Source organism: Cervus elaphus, chromosome 15 (genome assembly GCF_910594005.1).
Source record: "Cervus elaphus chromosome 15, mCerEla1.1, whole genome shotgun sequence".
NCBI lineage: Eukaryota > Metazoa > Chordata > Mammalia > Artiodactyla > Cervidae > Cervus > Cervus elaphus.
In genome coordinates this window covers 87,376,787-87,401,964 of record NC_057829.1, presented here as the reverse complement: position 1 = coordinate 87,401,964, position 25,178 = coordinate 87,376,787, and the positions used below count along the sequence as shown (strand labels likewise).

The window sequence follows — 25,178 nt, the reverse complement described above, 5'->3', positions numbered from 1 at the left end:
ATGGTAAAGAATCTGCCTGCAATGTGGGAGACGCAGGTTTGATCCCTGGGTCGGGAAGATCCCCTGGAGAAGAAAACGGCAACCCACTCCAGTATTCCTGCCTGGAGAATCCCATGGACGGAGGAGCCTGGTGGGCTGCAGCCCACGGGGTCACAAAGAGTCAGACAGGACTCAGCCGCTAACACAACACACTGCCTGTCCCAGCTTCTGGAAGAGGTCATCAGCGCCCTCTGCACTCATTCTGAGAACAACAGGACACCTCATGGAAGAGAAGGAAAACAACACAGTTGCTCACCACGCCCTGGTCTCTGAGCTCCAGCAGAAGGAAGCAGTAACTGTCATCAGGGATGGAAGTTCTGTCTCAGCATTAACTCACTGACCCTCTCAGAGCCCTGCCGGGAAGGCAGAGAGGTACCAAGTGTGACCACCAGCCCCGACAGGGACCACCAAGGCTTGAAAGGTCTCACTGGTCACAGGAATTGGCAGAGAAACAGAAAAGAAATTCAAACATTCCTATTTGTAGGGCACAGCAGCTCCTCCCACTCCCACTCTAGGCAGGAGTCAGGAAGAACAGAGAGGAAATTCCAGGGTGAGCAGAATGTTTCAGTTCACCGCCCCCAAGCCCTTCAAGACACCGTGGGCCTGGTCCAAGGGACTGCAATCAGTATGTGCAATGGAATATGACAAAGGCAGGCTTTGCATCTGTGGGTCTGTTTCTCTGATGTTGACCCCGGGTGTCGCAATTCCAAATACTGAACTGATGCCGCCGGTGGTGAAGGCACCCGTGGGCATCCAGGTGTGTTAGACTGGTGGCACTGGTCAGGCGGGACCTCGGGAGAGGACACCTGGCCAGGAGGAGGAGGGGACAGAGAAGCATTTGGGAAGCCTCAGCTCACGTTCTCTAGGAGGGTCATTTAGCTGCAGATGTCCCGGCAGATATTGAAGCAGCATGATAACACCTTTCCTGGTGGAATTTAAGTCTCTATTAAAAACAGTGAATAAATGATGAGTTCATTGGGGAAAATATTTGCCAATTAACAAACAGCAGCTGTTTTTCTTTCTTTTTAAGGGCCCAACTGATTAAAATTGCATGCCTCATTTAAGCAAGAGTCCGTGTACTTTACCTGGGAAAGGGAAGGAAGAAAAAAAAAAAAGGCTGAGCATCCTTTATTCAAACAAAGTACATGCTTTTGTGATTCATTAAAACACTTTCAAACCGAATGCAAATTATCAACCCACAGAAGCATTTTCACTTGTTTTATATAACGTGCACATTTTTAATTCTTTGTTTAGCATGATCTGCCTCCTTAAGAGAGTCTGCTTTGTATATTACAGTAACAGCCTAAGCGAGCAGCTGCCAGCCAGAAGGAAGAGGTGCCCGATCCTTCCCACCCAGGAGGGGGCCCTGAGGCCCGGCGCGTGTCCTGGGTGCAGGCGCGTGCACTGTGACCTGGAGCCCGGCTCCCGGGGCGTCTTCACCGGGAGCCTCGTCTCCAGCCCACCCTCGTCCCTGCAGGAGGCCTTGTCTCTTGACCCACAGAAGCCGTGGACTGCAGTGACAAAGGCTGTGACCAGCGGACCAGTTATCTACGGCTGCCTCTCCAAAGTCCACTCGGCAAGGAGAAGGCACACCTGGCTTGCAGGCACCACCATTGTCAGCTGATAGACCAAGAGCTATGGCGGGTGTGGGGGTCCTCTGCCTTCCTAGAAGAACTCCAGACGGTGCCTGGACTGGGGGTCTCTGTCTTCCTAGAAGAACTCCAGACAGTGACTCCCCGTAACCTCCGGCCACAAGGCCCAGGAGCCCCTGCCCTGGCTTCGGTGGGATACCAAAGATGCCAGTGGCCACCAGCGGCCTCTCTGCGCCCAGTTCTGCTCATCTGGCAGGTTCAGGGGCGTCTCCCCAGCCAGCAGGAACCAGACCCATCTCCTGAGACACAGGAAAGCAAGTCAAACCAATCAGAGCATCTCCTCCTCCTCCTGGTTCTGTCTCGGGGCATTTTGTTCACTATCCGCCCATGCGTGTCTTAAGGATCTTCTATAATTAGACATGACTAACCCATCACCCTCGGCCTTCAGCACACAGGAGGTGGGAGCCAGGGAAGACGAACGGCTTTGTAAAATGAGGCGATGGAGTGTTGCGAGAGGTGGGGAGACCCTGAGACACGGCTCTGTGCTGGGGGAGGACCCGAGCGCCCGGCAGGCCAGGGGCAGCCCCACGAGGACCCGCCCGGAGCAGGGCTCTGCCCCCAGAGTGGACTTGACAGGCCCAGGAGTGGAGAGGAGGGAACCCCAGAACGCAGGGGTGGAGCCAGCGGAGGGTGGCCGGGAGCTGAACACTGGCCTGGGGGAGCCGCCTGCCCCAAACCTGGCCTCCGGAGCCCCGCTTCACGCGATGGGCTCCCTTCGCCCATGCTTCTCCTCTCTGCTCTCCTCCCTTCTCTGTGCCTTCCCCCAGTGCACGAAGAACTAACACAGGGTCTGCCTTTTCTTTCCCCTAAAACACTCCAGGAACTCAACAGTTTCCATAGAAAAGCAAGGGTGTTCATCCTCTCCAGCTTTAGGGCCAAGCTGTCTTTTCTGACCAGAATCTTCAGAATTGACCATTTCATGTCAAAAACCTTCTCTGAAACTATATTTCTTCACGATCAGCTGAGCACCATTTAGGGGGTGTACACGATGTCGCCACTCTTAGCTTTAACTAAATTCTCAGCTTGCTAAACCGAAACCTAACCCCCTAATGGCCCCCATGTAATGGAAGTTGTTAATAAACCAACTCAAAATCTGAATGATCTTTCCTGCACACGAAAACTTCCACGAGTAAAGGCCTTACAGACACAACTGAAACTCACTGAAAACTTATACACCCGTATTCAAGCCAAATGCTACACTGAGTGAAACTTAAAAATAATATTTAACTCACAAGAGATGGATTCCCTTTATGCAACCGAGAAAAGGTTTTAGTGAGTGGGCCGGGAGGAACACTATTGACCATTTTAATCTTCACACAATTCTAGTTCAAAGAGGTCACTGCATTACACACACACACCTTCAAAATGCTTTAAAATACCGATCACGGGGCTTCCCTGGCGACCCTGTAGTGAAGAGTCAGCCTGCCAGTGTAGGGGAAAGTGAAAGTCGCTCAGTTGTGGCCGACTCTTTGCGACCCCATGAACTATACAGTCCATGGAATTCTCAGGCCAGAACACTGGAGTGGGTGGCCTTTCCCTTCTTCAGGGGATCTTCCCAACCCAGGGATCGAACCCAGGTCCCCCACATTGCAGGCGGATTCTTTACCAGCTGCGCCACCAGAGAAGCCAAGCCGGGGGGCACAGGTTCAATCGCGGGTCTCGGAAGATCCCACAGGCCTCGGGGCAGCGAGGCCCGTGCTGCACAACTACTGAGCCTGGGCTCTAGAACCCGCGAGCCGCATCTACAGAGGCCTGGGCGCTCTGGAACCTGTGCTCTGCGGCAAGGGAGGCCACCGCAAGGAGAAGCCCGCCACGGTGATAAAGAGTCACCCCTACACAGTGCAGCCTGAGAAAGCCCACGCACACCCACAAGGACCCAGCACAGCCCAAAATACATAAACCTTCAAAAGAGAAAGTATGATCACAGAAAATACTTGCACTCCTAAATCGGCCCTGGGCGAAGACGCGGACTCTCGCCCCTCCCCCCGCCCTGTGTGTCCCCACCCACGTGTGTCCCCCCACATGTGTCCTCACCCACGGCATCCCCAGGAACCAGGTCTATGCATCCAGTCATGACGATACACTGACGTTGTCTCAAAGGGACAAAATGCCAAGCGGACCTCTCCCCTGAGGTCACCCAGGCGGGCAGCCTGCTTCTCGGCCTGGGAACCCTTGGGGCGGCCCGCATGCCCCCCAGCCTGTTTCCTAAGAAAGGTGACTCCATCCCTTTCTTCCTGAATGTGCCCTCCCAGGGCAGCGCCGGCACAAAAACAGGTCTCACGTTTGTTCGAGCATAACGCGACTTCCCTTGTGGGATGGCCAGGCCCGGCCCGCGAACAATGGTATCGCGGCGTTCAAAACCGGAGCGGTTTCTGCGTCCGGTCAGGCCGAGCAGAAAGCAGGGCGTCTTCCCCTTCACGCTGGCCGGCCACCGTCAGACAAAGGAGCTCCGAGCTCTGATACTCACGGGTCGTGGACACAGAGACCGCCGGGCTGTAGGCACACTCTCCGGAGGGGCTGGTGACCTTGAGCCGGAATCGGTACGGGGTCCGCGGCTCCAGGCCTTCCACCACATGCTGGGTCGCGTAGCCCCTAGGCGGGAGGGAGACCGCGGTGAAGAGGGCAGGTCATGGAGGCAGCGTCCTCTCGAGCTACTAGAAGGGCAGGTGGAAGGCTTTCTGAGCCCTGACTCCCCCAGTACGGAGCTCACCTGGATGGCCGGCCGTCGCTCACCTTGGGCTGAACTCCTGGGCGCAAGGGACAAACCAGGCGTCCGCTCCTGCCCCCAGGTGCCCTCCAGCCCAGTCTCCCTCCCGCAGGGCGGCCGCGCAGCTGGCCCGTGACTGTGTACATTAAGCCCCCACACGAGAACCTCCAAGCTGTGGACTTGCAGAGACGTGAGCGTGTGTTCACGTGTCCAATCACGCCGGTTGTTAGTTCCCGTGTCTGGCGTACATTGTCACGTGTGTGCACCCTCTCTCTACAGGAGGCTGTGCTCCTGTGTGCTTTTGTTTGCTTAGTTATGTATCATTCACGGGAAAAGCGTGACAAGCCTGCTACAGTCCTCCAGAGCCGGCTGTGTTGGTTGAGAACCGAGGCTTCCTTTGCTGGACTCACAAAGTGGACTTACCAACTCGCCCTGGGAACGGACCTCACTCGTACGTAAGGGACTTACTGTACTGTGGACAGACGATCACCTTGACCCATGGTATCTGTCCTCAGATGGCAAAGTCTCACAACTGGAAGCCAAGCTCGGCAGTCCGAGAGCACACACGAGCTGCCTGGGGCGGGCGGGGCCGGGGGGACGGTCTCGAGCAGGCGGACGAGGCTGTCCGTGGCTGCTGTGGCCCCACTGCGGGCAAAATGCCCTGGGCAGGGAGGGGACGTGAGGAAGAAGAGGGTGTGAGGAAGGAAGGGACGTGAGGAGGCAGCCGATGGGGAGATGGGCGGTGCCGGAAGGGTGCTCTCGTCGCGCCCCGCGGTCCGTCTCAGCGGGGAATCGTTTGCGGGAAGTGGAGGCTGAACGCTTGGATGACAGAAAGCTGGCTAGAGGCTGCGACGGAAACCTGCAGGCCTCTGGAGGCAAGGGTGGGGATCAGAGCACTTGGAGCCGCAAAAGGAGCCCTGGGAAAGGCAGGCAGGCCGTGCTGCCGGCTCAGAAGGTGCCGGGAGGCAGGGCCAGGGGCCTGTGTCCAGCTCGCCACACTTTCTAGGACGCCAGGTCTCCAAAAGCCCACGGATTTGTATGTCATCCCAGCGGTGCCCTCAACCTCGAGTTGTCCACGGATGCCCCCTGCTAGCCTCTTTCTCTCACATCCCGTGTCTGGTCCACCAGCAAAAGTTTTCAAAACAGTCTTTAAAAACCCTGAATTCACCAGCGTCATCTCCCACTCGTCTCATCTCCCATCGTCTGTAAATTATTACAGACGATCCCCAGTTAGTCCTCCCTGCTGTGGCGGCCTCGGCTCCTCCCTCAGCAGCCAGAGTGACCCTCCCGGGGCGAGACCACCACGCCCCTCCACAGTTTAACGAGGCCCAGCGGCTTCTCCCCTGGCAGAGGGGCAGCCCCTGGGACTCCGGGGGTCTCCTCCCTGACCCAGCCCCTGACACCCCTCTCATTCACTCCACTGCTCAGCGTTTCTGGAACTCCAGGCATTTTCACCAGCTGTGTCTTCTGCCCTGGACGTTCTTCCAGACACTCACAGATCCCCCTCCCTTGCTCCTTCACACAGATGTCACGCTCAGTGAAGCCTTCTTCACCTCCACGCCAAGCCCCCGGCTTTTCCTCCTTGGTACTCACCACCATCCGACACACTCTTGTGTTTTCACTTCTGTCCCTTCCTTATCATTCCTATTCCTCATCACAAGGGAGGAATTAGGGTCTGTTTGTCCAGTGTCGTATCCCCAGCAACCAGAACAATGCCTGGTGCATAGCAGGTGCTGACTGAATGAATGAATGAAATGCATGATGGGGAAATGACTCTTGGAGGAATTTAGAGGGGTAGATAATAGGAGAGCAAGGGGAATGTCTCAGTCAAGACAGAACCTGACTTGGATGGAGGGAAGGATGGAGCGGGGGGAGATTGGTCTGAACAGGGAAAACAGCTGAACACACGTGCAAGAAAAGGCATCGTCCAAGGAAGTGAAGCAGATTTCACTGGAAGGTTCGTGCTCAGAAATAAGAGACAAGAAGAAAGCAAGCAATGGAAACGCCATTGCAGACAACGTGACGGAAGAACAGAATGAACCTAGCAAGGCTGAAGGAAAGAATAGAGGGACGTGGACAATTATACCAGCCACTGCGGCCAGCGGGAGGACCTGGGCACTCAGCAGTGACAGCTCAGAAAACATCCTCCGTGCAACCTAGCAAGGGACGAGCCGGAGTCGAGCGAGAGAAAGCACTTTATGGACGTGCAGAGGGAGAACTCAGAAGCCCGGTCACGGGCTGCGAGAAGGAGCGCCCGCGTCAAAGACCACAGCCCCGACCCTGGACTGGCTGGCGGGGCAGAAGGACAGACACTGACGTGCCGAAACGAAGTTCTGAAGTCCACACGCCCGGGGTCAGGGAGTCTAGATCACCGCTTTTTTAAAGGAAGGCACGTCCTAGTTTTAACGATACACCTGGGGGCAAAGGGACGGACCCGAGGAAAGAGGTCCAGATTAGCACGGTCTCACCCTGCCACCTAGCGTCAAGGCTTGTGCTAATCCTCTGAGACAGCCTGAGCGTCACAGCCGTGGCTCGGGGCTGGGGGTCTGAAGGCCTCGGGACAGGTCCTGCAACGCCAGGCGAGCTTCCAGGCCAGACGCACTCAGGCCTCTGAGAAACCCAGGCTGGAGGCCAGTGGACATGACCGATCACCCAGCAAAGGAGATATGGAGGCGGGAAGTAAAGGAGCCCCTAGGAGGGTCCCGCCTGACGTCTCCAAGCTCGGCTCATGGCACCAGGAGAGACAGGAGGAAAGAAAGTGGACCTTTCCTCTCTATATGGGGATACTTGTTACATCATCATTCATGCTTTGGGGTGGGTTTGTTTTTCTCAGGTAAGTGTGAGTGTGTGTGTGTATATATATATATATATATATTTTTTTTTTCTAGGCACAAAGAATCAATCATCAAACCGCAAGGATACCGCAGTTTGGGTATGCGCCCGCACCACAATGCCACCTTGAGTGAAGTCCAGCCAAGCGCTGCAACTGTTCTGCATCGCAACTGCATCATCGCCAGGATCCTGGCTGTGACTCCGCCCTATGGTTCCCCCTGACGCCCCCACTGGCGAAAGTGTAAGAGGTTCGCAGGATCGCTCCGTAGGATTCCTCACAGCCAGATGTGAAGCTGCGATTATGTCAAAATTAAAAGTTTCATATAAAACCATACTGGTTCCTCATTTTCAGTCTTCTTCCTGAAACACAAAGTCATTTTACAAGCAGTAGAGCTGGCAAAGGAAGAAATAAGGATTGAAGTAAAAGCTAAGGGAGAGGGTGAAAAATGACTTCTTGATACAGGTATTTTGAGCGCCTCCTATGTGCCGACACGGGGAGAGAGTCTGAAGCAAAGCAGGAATCTTACCTGCCTCTCGTGCAGTTCAGATGCTGGGGTGGGGGGAGACAGGAAATGAAGAGACCAACAGCAAAGTGACTCCAGCAGAGCCAGACGTCATGAGAAAATGAAACCAGGTCACCGCAGAGAGGAGAGCGGGCTGGAAGGACGGCTACCTCGGGGAACCTTTTGAGGAGGGGCCAGTATTTGACATGACACATGCGTGGTGTGGAGGAACCAGCTGTGTTAAAAACAGAAGGAGCATTTCACCAGTGGCGGAGTGGATAAGAGTTCGCCTGCCAAAGCAAGGGACATGGGTTCAATCCCTGGTCCCAGAAGATCCCACATGCTCCTGAGCAACCAAGCCTGTGTGCTGCAAGTACTGAACCCATGCTCCACAACTACTGAGCCTGCATGCCTAGAGCCTGTGCTCTGCGACTAGAAAAGTCATCTCAATGAGAAGCCAGCGTACTGCAAAGACGAGTAGCCCCCCACTCGCCACAACGAGTGAGAGCCGGTGCAAAGCCGTGAAGATCCAATGCAGCCACAAAAAAATAAAAGAAATAAATAAAAACAGAAGGGAACACATTCAAGGGGAAGGCGAAAAGCCAGGCCCTGATGGAGGCGAGAGGGAGGTAGCAGGTGGGTTGGAAGAGCCAGTGAGGGACCAGTGATGCAACATAAGTGTCAGGGAGTTGTCACACCTGTGCTCAGGGCAGCCTGATGGGAACCTCATGCAATTTCATCCAACTCTCCTCTGATTCTGTCTCATTTTGGATTTGAAATATACTCCATTAGAATATTTCAGAAGCCTACAGAGCTCTCAGAGGTCTAGGCGGTTTAATTTCAAAGTGACTGCTCACCCTTCTTTTCCAAAATTCATCCTTCACAGAAAGAATGAATGCAAATGATGCTCTCTCATCCTTTTAATTTCAAAAAACGAGTCTTCTTGGAGACAACAGAAACCAATCCAGCTAATCGAGAAACCAAAGCAAAATATTAAGCAATTCAACATTGCACCTACGTATAAATGATACCATAAGTGTGCAGTTTGGGGTCCTCTTCTTCGATAGAAAACCTGAACCATTGGTCCTGGGGCCCCTGCCGCTTTGCTTTCTTCTCCAGATCCCAGTATAATTCAATGCTGTGATGAGTCACTTTGCCCACAACAGGTGGATGAGGCTTTGAGGATGATGTGATTTCTAGAAAAGAAAAAACGATACAGTATTTCAGGGCTCTTTTCCCATAAGGACAAGAGAGACTGGCTGAGTGTGGCTCAAAGATCAGCTGTGTTTTCCTCTACATCAGGCATATAAACAGGTACATCTCCCTGTGGTCTGAAGAACCTTGGAAAAGTGTTAAGTGATAGAAAATCAGCTGATGAATGAGCTACCACGTTCATCAACAAGGAGACTGCATCTTACCCATCGACCGCACACTTCATCCATGGACCGTTCCAAAAGGTTGGTTAACTTATGGAACAAATTAGGGTTTCTCTGAGCTGATGAAACACAGTTTGCCGCTATCATCCTTCAGTGAATTGGCTGGTAAGCAAAGTCAGTAGACAAATGAAATCACCGGTCCAGATATTCGTAACACAAGATGACAAAGGGTTGATATCGATTCTATATAAACAGCTCTCGCAAACTAACCAAGGGAAAAACCCAAAGGGTAATAATAACAACCAGGCAAAAGATGAGCAGTAGATGAAACAGTAAAAATAACCAACAATTTCCAAAAAGACATTTATATTGCCTAGTAGCCACAGAAATGGATAACGATGTCAGACACTTAAAAGGAGTTTTATAACCATTAGAAGTGACCATGTGGGGAAGGGACACTTATACATTGGTTGGTGGGGGGCGGGGTGTGGAGTATAAATTCCAGCCTTTTTAGAAAGCAATAAGGCAGCATCTACTAAAATTAGAAATACATACCCCCTTGTCTGCAACCATGCCAGTCTTGGTAGACCCTCCTGCAGAAATCTGAGCACATAGGGACATATACATGGTATGAGGACATTAACTGCTACAGCGTTTAGCCAATTACAGCAAAAAAGGAGATGATCCATTAATAAAAGAATAGTCAAGTAAATGATGGTATGTCCATAACATGGACTATTACATTGCCTTTTAAAATAAATTTGTTCTGCACTAGATGCCTTGAAAGTATTTCCAGAAGGTACTGTTGAAGCAGAAGTCAAGATGCAGAAAAAAAGAGGATATTTCATTTCTGTAAAAGATGACAAAGGGGCACAGCACACGGCAAGCTGTTCCACACCCAGTTGCTCTGTTTCATGTTAGTTTCGTCTCCCCTGCTGGATTTTTAGGTCCTTAGCGCTGGGCCCTTGACTCACACTTCCTTTAAAACCTTTCCCTGTCCCTCAGAGTCTTTCAGGCCTCAAAAAATACTACTGTTATTTGTTAGCATGTGAGATGCTAACAATAGAGAAAACTCTAACTCGAAAAGATACATGTACCTCAATGTTCACAGCCTCATTATTTACAATAGCCAAGACATGGAAGGAATCTAAGTGCCCATCAACGAGGAATGGATAAAGAAGACATGGTACATATACACAATGGAATATTACCAAGTCATAAAAAAGAATGAAACAGTGCCATTTACAGCAAAGTGGAGGGACCTAGACATTATCATATTAAGCAAAGCAAACCAGACAAAGACAAATATCATGTGATATCACTTCTAAGTGGAATCTAATATATGATACAAGTAAACTTGTTTACAATACAGAAATAGACCCACAGAAACAGAAAGCAAACCTATAGTTACCCAAGGTGATAGCAAGGGAGAGAAGAGATGAATTGGGACTTTGGGAATTAACATATACACACTACTATATACACACTCTTAGGATTATACAATGGAAGTGACAAATAGATTTAAGGGATTAGATCTGATAGACACAGTGCCTGAAGAAATGTGGATGGTGGTTCACAACATTGTATAGGAGCTGGTTATCAAAACCATCCCCAAGAAAAAGAAATGCAAAAAGGCAAAATGGTTGTCTGAGGAGGCCTTGCAAATAGCTGAGAAAAGAAGAGAAGCAAAAGGCAAAGGAGAAAAGGAAAGCTATATCCATCTGAATGCAGAGTTCCAAAGAAGAGCAAGGGGAGGTAAGAAAGCCTTCTTAAGTGTGTGTGTTAGTCACGTAGTCGTGTCCAATTCTTTGTGGCCCCATGGACTGCAGCCCGCCAGGCTCCTCTGTCCGTGGGATTCTCCAGGCAAGAATACTGGAGTGGGTTGCCATTTCCTTCTCCAAGGGATCTTCCCAACCCAGGGACTGAACCCAGGTCTCCTGCACTGCAGGCAGATTCTTTACCATCTGGGCTATAGAGGAGTCCCTTCTTAAGTGAACAATGCAAAGAAACAGAAAAAAGAATAGAATGGAAAAGACTAGAGATCTCTTCAAGAAAATTAGGATACCAAGGGAACATTTCATGCAAAGATGGGCACGAAAAAGGACAGAAATGGTATGGATCTAACAGAAGCAGAAGATATTAAGAAGAATACACAGAAGAATTATACAAAAAAGAGCTTCATGACCCAGATAACCATGATCATGTGATCACTCACCTAGAGCTAAACATCGTGGAGTGTGAAGTCAAGAGGGCCTTAGGAAGCCATCACTATGAACAAAGCTAGTGGAGGTGATGGGATTCCAGCTGAGCTATTTCAATCCTGAAAGATGATGCTGTGAAAGTGCTGCACTCAACACGCCAGCAGATTTGGAAAACTCAGCAGTGACTGGAAAAAACAGGACTGGAAAGGCTCAGCTTTCATTCCAATCCCAAAGAAGGGCAACACAAAAGAATGTAAAACTACTGCACAATTACACTCATCCCACATGCTAACAAAGTAATGCTCAAAATCCTTCAAGCTAGGCTTCAACAGCATGTGAACTGAGAACTTTCAGATATACAAGCTGGATTTAGAAAAGGCAGAGGAACCAGAGATCAAATTGCCAACATCCATTGGATCATAGAAAAAAAGAATTCCAGAAAAATATCTACTACTGCTTCACTGACTATGCTAAAGCCTTTGACTGTGTAGATCACAACAAACTGTGGAAAATTCTTCAAGAGGTGGGAATACCAGACAACCTTACCTGCCTCCTGCGGAACCTGTATGCAGATCAAGAAACAACAGTTAGAACTGGACATGGAACAACAGACTGGTTCCAAATCAGAAAAGGAGTACATCAAGCCTGTATACTGTCACCCTGCTTATTTAACTTACATGCAGAGTACATCATGAGAAACGCTGGGCTGGAAGAAGCACAAGCTGGAATCAAGATTGCCAGAAGAAATATCAATGACCTCAGATGTGCAAATGACACCAGCCTTATGGCAGAAAGCAAAGAGGAATTAAACAGCCTCTTGATGAAGGTGAAAGAGAGTGAAAAACCTGGCCTAAAACTCAACATTCAAAAAACTAAGATCAAGGCATCAGGTTCCACCACTTCATAGCAAATAGATGGGGAAACAGTGGAAATAGTGACAGACTTTTATTTTCTTGGGCTCCAAAATCACTGTAGATGGTGACTGCACCATGAAACTAAAAGACACTTGCCCCTTGGAAGAAAAGCTATGACAAACCTAGACAGCGTATTAAAAAGGTCTGTATGGCCAAGCTATGATTTTTCCAGTAGTCATGTACAGATGTGAGGGTTAGACAATAAACAGTGCTGAGCGCCAAAGAATTGATGTTTTCAAACTGGTGTTAGAGAAGACTCCTGAGAGTCCCTTGGACAGCAAAGAGATCAACCCAGTCAATCCCAAAGGAAATCAACCCTGAATATTCATTGGAAGGACTGATGCTGAAGCTGAAGCTCCAATACTTTGGCCACCTGATGTGAAGAGCCGACTCATTGGAAAAGACCGTGATGCTGGGAAAGATTGAAGGCAGGAGGAGAAGGGGGCAACAGAGGATGAGATGGTGGGATGGCATCACAGACTCAATGGACATGAGTTTGGGCAAACTCTAGGAGATGGTGAAGGACAGGGAAGCCTGGCGTGCTGCAGTCCACGGGGTCTCAAAGACTTGGACACGACTGAACGGCTGAACAACAAATATATAACTGAATCACCTTGCTGTACACTTGCAACTGAGGCCACATTATAAATTAACTACACTTTAATTTTTTTAATGTCATTGATTCCCCAATATTTATTATCCATAAAGAGAGGATCTTTTGCTTCCCCCTTCAGCCAATATCTCAGGTAGCTAACCCACCACCCCTGGGGTCCTGGGGCCTCCTGCAGTGTAGCCCCGTACCAACCCCCTTCTCCCAGCAAGACAAGGCTGCCTTGATCCTGCTTTGCCAGGAGGATGGACAGCCAATTTCTTTTACATTTAGATCCCAGAGATATAGCAGGCAGTCTGCAAGCTCATTCTTTAAAATTTTATCTTCCTAGTATTTATTGAATGCATCGCTTGATGGAATTAGAGAAAGCTGGGCTTGAATACCTGCTCTGAATCAGAGATGAAAACAGTGCTTGGTGACAAATAATACATATGAAGTATCTAAATAAACTATGGGATATTTCAGACCAATGGTATCCTAAGTCGTGTCCAACTCTCATGACCCCATGGGCTGTAGCCTGCCAGGCTCCTCTGTCCATGGGATTCTCCAGGCAAGAATACTGGAGTGGGTTGCCATTTCCTTCTCCGGGGGATCTTCCCGACCCAGGGATCGAACCCGGGTCTCCTGTATCGCGGGCAGACTCTACTCACTGAGCTACAGGGGAAGCACACAGCAGCTAAAAGGAAGTAGTTTTGCTGCAACTCAAATCTCAAATGTGTGTGTAAAAAACACACTGCACTGTGTGAGTGTATCTTTTTAAAACACACAACACACTATATATAAACCATGTAACTATAAACATAGTTTACAAATATAGAGATACAGTAAAAGTTAGAAAACGCTGAAGAATGTACTCCCCCAGGAGAGAGTGCTCTTAAAAAGAGTCAGGGAAAGGATGAGGGATGCTGGGGCAGGGAGGGTGACTCACCACCGAGTTGGGAGGGTTTCGTGTCATTAAGAATTTAAGGCACATGTGGCAAAATGTTAACCTTTGAAGCCTAGGTGGCACATTGGGGCATATTATGATTTTCAATAATTTTGGTGTATCTGAAATATCTATTTTTAAGAAATTACTATAAAAGTAAATGAAATATGTTACTTTTGTGGAGCTGTTGGTTTTCTTAGCAAAACATATTTCAGTGTTTTAAATACTAATTAACGCACATGGGGAGAGGAGCTAATGATCACATACCACATGTCGGACACAGGCCTTTCAACATGAGTCATTTCATTCCGTTTCTGCAACTCTGACTGGGGAACAGCATGGTGACTTCCATTGGGACCCTGTTGCTGAACAAGTCTGTTCTTTGTCAGAGCCTCCTAAAACTATTCAGAGCCTCCTTAAACCTTTCAGAGACCAGGATGGGCAGACTGTTAGGAATTACCCTCACGATAAGTAGAAGCTGAGTAAAGTTTCAGTTCCAGAGACATCCAGCTTAAAAAAGTGGGATTAACATATACATGCTATATATATAAAATAGATAACCAAGAAGGACCTACTGCATACCACAGGAAACTCAGCTCCACATTCTGTAGTAACTGCTAAGGGAAGACTGTCTGCAGAATATGTATGTGTGTGTGTGTGTGTGTGTGTGTGTGTAACAATCACGGTGCTTTACACCTGAAATGAGCACAATATTGCAAATCAACTAATTTCAATTTTTTTAAAAAGACAAAAAAAACATTAATGATCCCATTGGAAATCAAGAAAGGTAAGAAATTCTCAGGACTTCTCCGGTGGTCCCGTGGTTAAGAATCCACGTTCCCAAGCAGGGGGTGCAGGTTCTACCCCGGGTCAGGGAACTAAGATCCCACATGTCGTGGATCAACTCAGCCCTCACAGAACAACTAGAGAAGCCTGCACGCTGCAACAAAGAATGAGTGCAGACAAACTTTTAAAAAAATTTTTTTAATTTAAAAAAAAGAAGGTAAGAAAATCTAAATGAATGCCCAGTTTCAAAAGGGACAAATCAAATGGTTCAGAGATTTATATGAGAAACAAAAAGATAACATGCCCAGTTTTGCATGTGTTTCTCATGCCTTGTTCTTTATCACTGACACGGGCAAATAACCAGAGCCCCCTATCCGTCAACTTGGCATGACCATGGATGCTACACTGCCTCCCGACCCAGCAATGTGCCCACTGCCAGCTGCAGGGACAAGACGGGGTCAGAACCCTCCCTGCTCATCATCACCCCCTCCAGCCCTGGTACCCTGGAAAAGGCAAGGTGTATAGAAGGTTGGTTTAGTGTTACTTTTTAAAGAAGTGATTCAAGTTTCTCAACTCCACAACCTCTCCCAGGTTCAGCACTCATGAATGAAGACTGAGCGAAGGCATGACCACTATAGCAGCCCACTTGACCGATCCCAAGACAAGACTTGACTCGCCCAGAACCCCAAAGGTTAGTGCACTAGCCCGTAGTGATGTTCTCCATCTTCTTTACTTGGAAGCACAACTTAACAAGATCCAAGTCTCCAGCCACCCAAGAGCTGCTTTTGGCAGAAAACGATTAATGCCAGACAGGACCCAGATGGGCTTCCCAGGTGGCTCAGTGGTAAAGAATCTGCCTACCAATGCTGGAGACTCAGGTTTGATCCCTGGTCAGGGACACGACTGAGAGACTAAACAACAATGAAAAAAAAATCTCAGACGCAGAGAGGGTAACTTGCCCAAGGTCATGAAGTGCTAACTGGCAGAGTCACGATGAAAACACAGGCTACCTGGCTTTTCAAATTTGTATTAAATTGTCCCTTAGGAACAGAGGGGCTTCCCTGATAGCTCAGTGGGTAAAGAATCCGCCTGTAATGCAGGAGACCCCAGTTTGATTCCTGGGTCGGGAAGATCCCCTGGAGAAGGGATGGGCTACCCACTCCAGTATTTTTGGGCCTCCCTTGTGACTCAGCTGGTAAAGAATCTGCCTGCAATGTGGGAGACCTGGGTTCAATCGCTAGGAAGATCCCCTGGAGAAGGGAAAGGCTACCCACTCCAGTATTCTGGCCTGGAGAATTCCATGGACTATATAGTCTATGGGGTCACAAAGAGTCAGACACGACTGAGTGACTTGCACTTTTTAACTTTAGGAACAGAGATATGATATGCAGACCCTGGGGTAAAAAAAATTGTACTGTTGGTTAGATCTCCAAGTTTCCTCCAGTCACTCATTTTTTTTTCCATTTATTTTTATTAGTTGGAGGCTAATTACTTTACAATATTGTAGTGGTTTTTGCCATACACTGACATGAATAAGCCGTGGATTTACACGTATTCCCCATCCCACCTCCCTCTCCACCCCATCCCTCTGGGTCTTCCCAGTGCACCAGCCCTGAGCACTTGTCTCATGCATCCAGCCTGGGCTGGTGATCTGTTTCACCCTTGATAGTGTACATGTTTCGATGCTGTTCTCTCAAAACGTTCCAACCACTCATTTTACATCAGGGTTAAATTGGGAGCTCATTTGAACTCCAAGGACACTTTTAAATGAGCAAGAGGAAATAACAAGGGAAAGGGAGATGATGAGCCAGGTCATTGTTTGAATGAGTGAGGCCGGGGGTGTGACACTATGAAGGGAGGGAGACGGGCTCCCTGCAGCCCCGGGTCAGGAAGGCTGCTCGCTGGCAGGGACTTGGTCCATAAAGAGGAGGATTAGATGGTCTATGAGGACCACAGGCAGAGAGGTTTGGTGATGGTCACCTCGACCCTGTGAAGCGGGTAGGAAACCAGCCAGGTGCCTCTTTATGTTCAGCATGGGACGCAAAGGAAAGGCTCTCAGAGGTGGGTAAAATAATCAGTGAGCCAACTTACAAACATCTGAGAAGGTTTTTTTGTACCAACAAGGAATAGGCACCCTGTTGGGAAAGTATGCTAAATTGAGTTTACTCCCAGTACATGAACAAATTCCTTTATTCTTAAATTTTGTCATCCTCAGGATTCACAATGAAGCTGGAATTGCAAGGGGAGGTCAGTGCATCTAGGTCAACAGCCCTGACTTGCCGTACCCTGAGATGAACCTACCAGCTGTCGTAAGTCATAATATATCTTTCCCAAACTGACTACAGTCAACATTTTGGAAAACTCAAAAGCCCACCTTTTAGCTATTTATTTATTTAGACAAGATGTTTGTGTCCACATTTGCATTTATATTTATCTAAGTAGAAACACTATTTTGGGAATTGTTTTCATAATTTTATAAAATACATATACAACACACATAGGCATAGACACAATTTAGATGCTTTTTATACAGGAGTTTTAGAACTCTATTTTTCCTCATTATAAGTATCAGATATTTTTAAAGGTGCTTTTGTTTATTTAAGTCTGAAAACCAGTATCCAAATTTAGCCTATCTCATAATCTTATGTCACAAACTTGGGCTTAAAGTTTAGCTTTTCTAAAGATTACTAACAAAAAGGGAAAAAAAAAAAAAAAAACTTTCAATTTTGCATCTTTCCTTTAAAACAACTGGTAATTTCTTTCCATCATGGCAAATTTTTCTTACCTTAAAAGTTTTCCGCCAGAAAACAAACTGGTGGGTGCAAGAGGCCAGGTGGGGTGGGAGGGATGAAAAACGGACCAAGGGGGTCAGAAGTTACCAACTTCCATCCACAAAACAATTAAGCCACGGGGATGTAGCATATAGCATGGTGACTGTAGTTAATATTGCATATTTGAAAGCTGGAGAGCCAACAAGTCCATCCTAAAGGAGATCAGTCCTGGGTGTTCATTGGAAGGACTGATGCTGAAGCTGAAGCTCCAATACTTCGGCCACCTGATGCAAAGAGCTGACTCGGTGGAAAAGACCCTGATGCTGGGAAAGATTGAGGGTGGGAGGAGAGGGGAACGACAGAGGATGAGATGGTTGGATGGCATCACCAACTCAATGGACATGAGTGTGAGTAAACTCCGGGAGCTGGTGATGGACAGGGAGGCCTGGTGTGCTGCGGTCCACGGGGTCGCAAAGAGTCGGACACGACTGAGCGACTGAGCTGAACTGGACTGAGGAGTAGAAGTGGCGCTGGTGGTCAAGACCCCGCCCGCCAATGCAGGAGACACAGCAGACCGGGGTTGGACCCCTGGGTCGGGAAGATCCCCTGGAGGAGGAAATAGCAACCCACTCCAGTGTTCTTGCCTAGAGAATCCCACGGGCAGAGGAGCCTGGCCACTGTCAGACATGACTGAGCAACTAACACTTTCACTTTCAAGAGTAGATCTTAAAAATCACACGAAACAAGGGGGGAAGGGGAATGCTTATAACTCTGTATAACGATTCATGTTAACTAGACTTAACCTGGTGATCATTTTGCTATGTACACAAATGTCAGATCATTAGGTCGTACACCTGAAACATAACATTAGATGTCAATTATACGTTAACAGTTGGAGAAGGAAATGGCAACCCACTCCAGTATTCTTGCCTGGAAAATCCCATGAATAGGAGGACCCTGATAGGCTACAGTCCATGGGGTTGCAAAGAGTTGGACACGACTGAGCAACTTCATTTTTTCATTCATACTTTAACAGTATAAAAATAGAGATATATACCCAAAAAAATTTTCCCAAACAAATGATAAAGGAAAAACAGCAAAAAAAAAAAACTATAAGGCTAATCTCAAAAGGATGATTATGTAAGAATTTATGTATGTTGTGTACTATAAAAGCTTTTTGTAAGAAACTTCTTATGCAAATCTGACAAATAAAACAATTTTATGCCCCTCTTGCCATTTGTCAAGTAATAAATAACATGAAATTGAAATACAGAGGGTTTCATACACTGTCACTGTTCTGTCCCTATGGTTATGAAGATGGAATAAAATGTTGCTCTCTAGTATACACCAGAAATCCATTTTAAAAAACTATCATTTACAAATCAAATATTTAAATACAGACAAATATAAAGTTTAAATAAACCACTCTATAATATTAGGCCTTGACATCCTAAAAAGTTTACATACACGGGCTGTAATAATATAACAGAAACGTGCCAGCCCCCACAGGAGGAGTCTCAAAAGATGAGTGAATAAAAACATTGCTCAGTATCTTAATGATAAGCAGCTGGCCATATTTTAAAACTTTATGGAGAGAATTTGCAATCATGACCTGTACTAGAATTAGCAGTTGTGGTCAGTATCATGAAAAGCAGGGACTGAAAAAGAGAGAAAGCCAATCTGAGTCCATTCATCACAAATATGGAATGCCGTAAAAACAGGGTGGCAGTTTCTCTGTCCTTCTGGAGACACCTGCAAATTTACTGAGGTCAAGTTTCATTGGCAAGGGACATCTGCAGCCTGGCCTCGGGGGGCTGGTGGCCCACAGCGAAGGTGACAGCAGGTGGAGGGGTTGCTATTAAAGAACAGTGGTAGCTGCCACCTCGGAGCGATTCATCATGGCTTGACCATGCGTTTACAGCAAGCATAAATCAGGAACATACTCCAAATCAGTAAGACACAGAGGTCATAATCATTCCTACACCTCGGATTGTGAAAGTGTCAAAAAGCATGTCTGCCGTGAATACATATGAAAGAAGGGATTTTTCAGTCAAATATCACGGTACCAAACAGTGATGACAGTTCCTCCGTTCAATGGGGAGGGAGGTGGGAGGGGGGTTCAGGATGGGGGACACATGCACACCCATGGCTGATTCATGTCAATGTATGGCAAAAACCACCACAATATTGTAAAGTAATTAGCCTCCAATTAAAGTAAATAAATAATTTTTTTAAGTGAAATACGATAGTTTCAGTGAGTTTAACGCCAAACCACTATATGGCTTTCATACAATGAATCCTATCAAATCCTCACAGATAAAAGGCCCAAGGACAGAGGCAGATAATTTTTTTGCAAATGATAACCAGCAGTAACCACAATTAAGAAGATGCTTGGGCTTCCCTGGGGGCTCAGTCATAAAGAATCTGCCTTCCAATATAGGAGACACAGGTTCGATCCCTGGTCCAGGAAGATCCCACATGCTGTGAGGCAAGTAGGCCCACGTGCCACAACTATTGAGCCCACACCGCGATTAATGAGGCCCGCGCACCCTGGAGCCCGTGCTCCAGAGGAAGAGAAGGCCCTGCAATGAGAAGCCTGGACACAACTACGGTAGCCCCTGCTCACCAACTGGAGGAAGCCCGCACACAGCAACGAAGACCCAGTGCAGCCAGAAACAAATAAAATTAAGAACAAAATGCTTGCAGTGTCTGCTTAACTTTAAAAGGGGGTGGGGGGAATAACTGTGAGAGGCAATTTTATTGATAAAATTGGGTGACAAACACTTAATGATCATACCTTATGCTGTCTAAGATTGTGGTAAAATTGGCTTACTTGTGGATAGCACCATACAAACAATCTTTTACTAAAGCAATTTGGCCATATTCAAAACAATGATTATAAAAATATCCCACCTGGTGATATCTAGGGTGACCCCACTCCTAGAAACATGTCCAAAGAAAATAATTAAAAGCAAAAAAATAAATAAATAAATTTAAAAGTGAAAATGTTTTTATTATGTGTACTTCCACTTTCTATTATTAAAACATTTCAAACACATATAAGAATTGAAAGAATAGTATAGTGAACCCCTTGTACCTGACACCTAGCCTCATCAATTATCAGCATGATTATGGCCAATCTTATTTCATCTAGGTTTCCACCTATCAATACCTCCATCCCTCCCCCTAAGATCTGGACTATTTAATAACTAAATTTTTTTTTATTGAAGTATACTTAATTTACAATGCTGCATTGGTTTCAGGTACGCAGCCAAGTGATGGAGTTATTATAATACATCCCAGGTGGCACATGTGATAATGAATCCACCTGCCGATGCAGGAGACATAAGAGATGCGGGTTCGATCCCTAGATCAGGAATATCCCCTGGAGGAGGGAATGACAACCCACCTCAGTATTCTTGCCTAGAGATTCCCGTGAACAGAGAAGCTAGGCAGGCTAGGGTCCATAGGGTCAAAAAGAATCAGACATGACTGAAGCAATTGAGCATGCATGCACATATACATATATATACACGTTTATCTACGTATCTTCTCCAGATTCTTTTCCATTATAGATTATAAAATCCTGAATATAGTTCCCCAAACTATACAGTAGGACCTTGTTGTTTATCTATTTTTATATATAGTAGTGTGTATCAGTTATTTCCAAATTAAATAAAGAAGAAATAAATATCAGTTTTCACTACAGTCCCAAAGAAAGGCAATGCCAAAGAATGTTCAAACTACCGCACAATTGCACTCATTTCATATGCTAGCAAGGTAATGCTCAAAATCTTTCAAGCTAGGCTTCCACAACATGTGAATCGAGAACTTCCAGATGTACAAGCTGGATTTAGAAAAGGCAGAGGAACCAGAGATCAAACTGCCAGCATCCATTGGATCATAGAAAAAGCAAGAGAATTTCAGAAAAACATCTACTTCTGTTTCATTGACTATGCTAAAGCCTTTGACTGTGTGGATCACAACAAACTCTGGATAATTCTTCAAGAAATGGGAATATCTACCTGCCTCCTGCAAAACCTGTATGCAGGTCAAGAAGCAACAGTTAGAACAGGACAGGGAACAATGGACTGGTTCCAAATTGGGAAAGGAGTATGTCAAGCCTGTATATTGTCACCCTGCTTATTTAACTTATATGCAGAGTACATCATGAGAAATGTCAGCCTGGATGAATCACAAGCTGGAATCAAGATTGCCGGGAGAAATATCAATAACCTCAGATATGCAGATGACACCACCCTAATGGCAGAAAGTGAAGAAGAACTAAAGAGCCTGATGAAGGTGAAAGAGGAGAGTGAAAAGCTGACTTAAAACTCAACATTCAAAAAACTAAGGTAATGGCATCTGGTCTCATCACTTTGTGGCAAATAGATGGGGAAACAATGGAAACAGCAACAGACTATTTTGGGGGCTCCAAAATCACTTCACACAGTGACTGTAGTTATGAAATTTAAAGATGCTTGCTCCTTGGAAGAAAAGTTATGAGAAATGTAAACAGCATATTAAAAAGCAGAGACATTACTTTGCTAACAAAGGTCTGTATAGTCAAAGCTATGGTTTTTCCAGTAGTCATGTACAGATATGAGAGTCATGTAAAGAAGGCTGAGTGCTGAAGAACTGATGCTTTCCAACTGTGGTGCTGGAAAAGACTCTTGAGAGTCCCTTGGACAGTAAGGAAATCAAACCAGTCAATTGCAAAGGAAACCAACCCTGAATATTCATTGGAAGGACGGATGCTGAAGCTGATGCTTCAGTACTTTGGCCACCTGATGCAAAGAGCCAACTCATTAGAAAAGACCCTGATGCCAGGAAAGATTGAAGTCAAGAGGAGGAGGGGATGATAGAGGACAAGATGGTTGGGTGGCATCACCGACTCAATGGACATGAGTTTGAGCAAACTCCGGGAGATGGTGAAGGACAGGGAAGACTGGCGTGCTGCAGTCCATGGGGTCACAGAGAGTCAGATACAACTGAGCGACTGAACGACAGCAACAAAATATTCTAATTTATCCTCCTTCCTTTCCCATTTGGTAACTGTAAGTCTGTTTTATAAATAAGCTCATTTGTATCATTTTTTTTAGATTACACATATAAGTGATATCATACAGTATCAGTCATTCTCTTTCTGACTTACTTAGTATGATCATCTCTAGGTCCATCCATGTTGCTACAAATGGCATTATTTCATTCTTTTTCCTGGCTGAGTAACATTCCATTGTGTGTATGGACCACATCTTCCTTATCCATTTCTCTGGTGATGGACATTTAGGTTGCTTTCATGCCTTGGCTATTGTGAATATTGCTGTTGAATCGCTAAATTTTAATGAGCTTTCACTTTGTATCAGACTGTTCTAAGCAACTTGCCTATATTTTATCATTTAATCTTCAAAGCAACCTTAGGAACTACTTGAATTTCCCCATTTTAGAGATACACCATAGACACTCAATGGTCATATAACTTTCCAGGGAGGGCACACAGTATGCAACAGAACAAAAATTTGAATCCAGGAAATGTGACTCCAGAACCAGGCCCTCAGACCCTCTGTATGCAATCTACTACCTGCCTATGTTTAACTACATAGATGCATAAATTACATAAAAACCAAGAGAATCACTTTAGCATCACTGATAACAAAAACTGAATATAAATGTCCAAGAGTATAGAATTTGTTACATATACTGTAGTACATCATTTAAATGCAAGAGTACCTAGCCACTAAAAAGACACATGGAAAAATAAATACTAATGTGTGTTTGATATGCTGGGGGAGGAATACAAATCTGCACAGACTCTGATTATAATGACAAAATTTACAGATTCACAAGAACAGAAGAACTGAAAAAGAACTTAGAAAAATGAAAGGCAATTACAGTGGTAGAATTACGACTGATTTTTTAGGTATATTTTAATGTTGTAATAGCATTGAACAAGAAAAATGGAATAGCACACTTTCACTTATCTTTATGAAAACAAAATTCAGCTAAGATAAAACTACCAGTCTTAATTCTACCTCCCTGAGCTTGTTTGTCTATAATAGAAACAAGTCTGATAAAAATGAACCAAGAATAAGTCAATGTGGGTGTTTCATAGCATGAGACAGAGCAATTACTCTCTGGTTCAATTTATTGACCATTTTGGTGTCAAGCAGATATTCCACATCACATTCATTTCCAAGGAATAAGTTTACATCTGTCCACTCAGCACATTGGTGGGACACTGGCCCTGTGTCCCAAGGGCACCAGTACCGTCAGGGCGGGGGTTGGGGGGCGGCCCTAAGGGGCCAGCAGGACGTTGGGATGGGACAGTGCGGATGGGACAGTATTCATAGTGCGTCTGCTTAGCTTATATTTTTTAAATGAAATACAGTTGATTTACAATGCTGTGTTAGTTTCTGGTGTACAAAGCGATTCCGTTTTACATATGTATAATTCTCTTTTTCACATTCTTTTCCATTATAGTTTATTACAAGGTATCGAATAATCGTTGCCTGTGTTGACGCAGGGAAAGATTGAAGGCGAGAGGAGAAGGGGACGGCAGAGGATGGGATGGTTAGATAGCATCACTGACTCAATGGACATGAATCTGAGCAAACCCCAGGAGATAGTGGAGGACACAGGAGTCTGGCACACTGCAGTCCATGGGGTCTAAAAGAGTTGGACACAACTTGGCAATTGAACAAGTGCTATCCAGTAGGACCTTAATGTTCATCTACTTTATATATACTAGTTTGTATCTGCTGATCTCAAACTACTAATGTAGCTCCGCCACAACCCCTACCATCCCCTTTGGTAACCAAAACTTGTTTTCTATATGTGTTTCTATTTCATAAATAAGCTCATCTGTGTCATATTTTAGATTCAACATTTAAATAATATACAGTATTTGTCTTTCTCATTCTGGCTTACTTCACTTAGTATGACAATTTCTAGGTCCATCCATGTTGCTGCAAATGGTGTTATTTCATTCTTTTGATGACTGAGTAATATTCCATTGTGTACATATACCACATCTTCTTTATCCATTCATCTGTTAGTGGATATATAGGTTGCTTCTATGTCTTAGCTATTGTAAATTATGCTTTTACGAACATAGGTGGTCATGTATCTTTTCAAATTCATTTTCTCCAGATAGATGCATAGGAGTGGGATTGCTGGATCATATGGTAGCTATTATTAGTTTAGGGAACGTTCACACTGTTTTCCACAGTGGCTGCACTAATTTACACTTCCACCAATAGAGGAGAAGTGTTCCCCTTTCTCCACACCCTCTCCAGCAATTATTACTTCTAGACTTTTTGATGATGGGCATTCTGACTGGTGTGAGATGATATCTCATTGTAATTTTGACTTGCATTTCTAACAATGAACTGTGTGGAACATCTTTTCATGTATCTCTTGGCCATCTGTACATCTTCTATTTAGGTCCTCTATCCATTTTTTTATTTGAGTTGTTTATTTTTGCAGATTATACACGTTCTTAAGAAAAGACCACCACGAACGGATCTGACCAAGCCACTCAGCCCAAGCGGAAGGCCAATGCAACACACACCACCTCAATGATCAGAACTTGGCAATTCAAACAGACTGCACAATCAAACTCACAAAAACTGAAATCTGCCAGTGGCAGAAAAGAGAAATGAGGGCAACACTCCTAAACTGCCAGTGGAAGCACAGCTGAGACCTCTATTTGGAGAACAACTTGGCAAAGTGAAGTCAAGTCCAGGAAATGGGAACTTCACTCCCAGCCACAGTCCCTGATGTGCAAGTGTCCACAGCAACTTTGCAGTTGGGAAAAATTGGAAACCACCTAAATGGCTGGCATAAGAGGGTTGGACGAATTA

At 46.0% G+C, this 25,178-nt stretch overlaps 1 protein-coding gene across 3 annotated transcripts in view; it reads right to left on the bottom strand.

Annotated features, from left to right (window-relative positions):
* The window catches only part of FANK1 (fibronectin type III and ankyrin repeat domains 1), a 97,528-nt gene that overhangs the window by 12,935 nt on the left and 59,415 nt on the right, over nucleotides 1-25,178 (bottom strand). The window contains exons 2-3 of one of the 3 annotated variants that reach the window (XM_043926082.1): nucleotides 8,752-8,929; nucleotides 4,159-4,283 (exon numbers count right to left, since the gene is read on the bottom strand). In XM_043926082.1, the coding sequence (XP_043782017.1) occupies nucleotides 4,159-4,283; nucleotides 8,752-8,929 (303 nt within the window). The other 2 variants (XM_043926083.1, XM_043926084.1) reach the window with 2 other exon arrangements.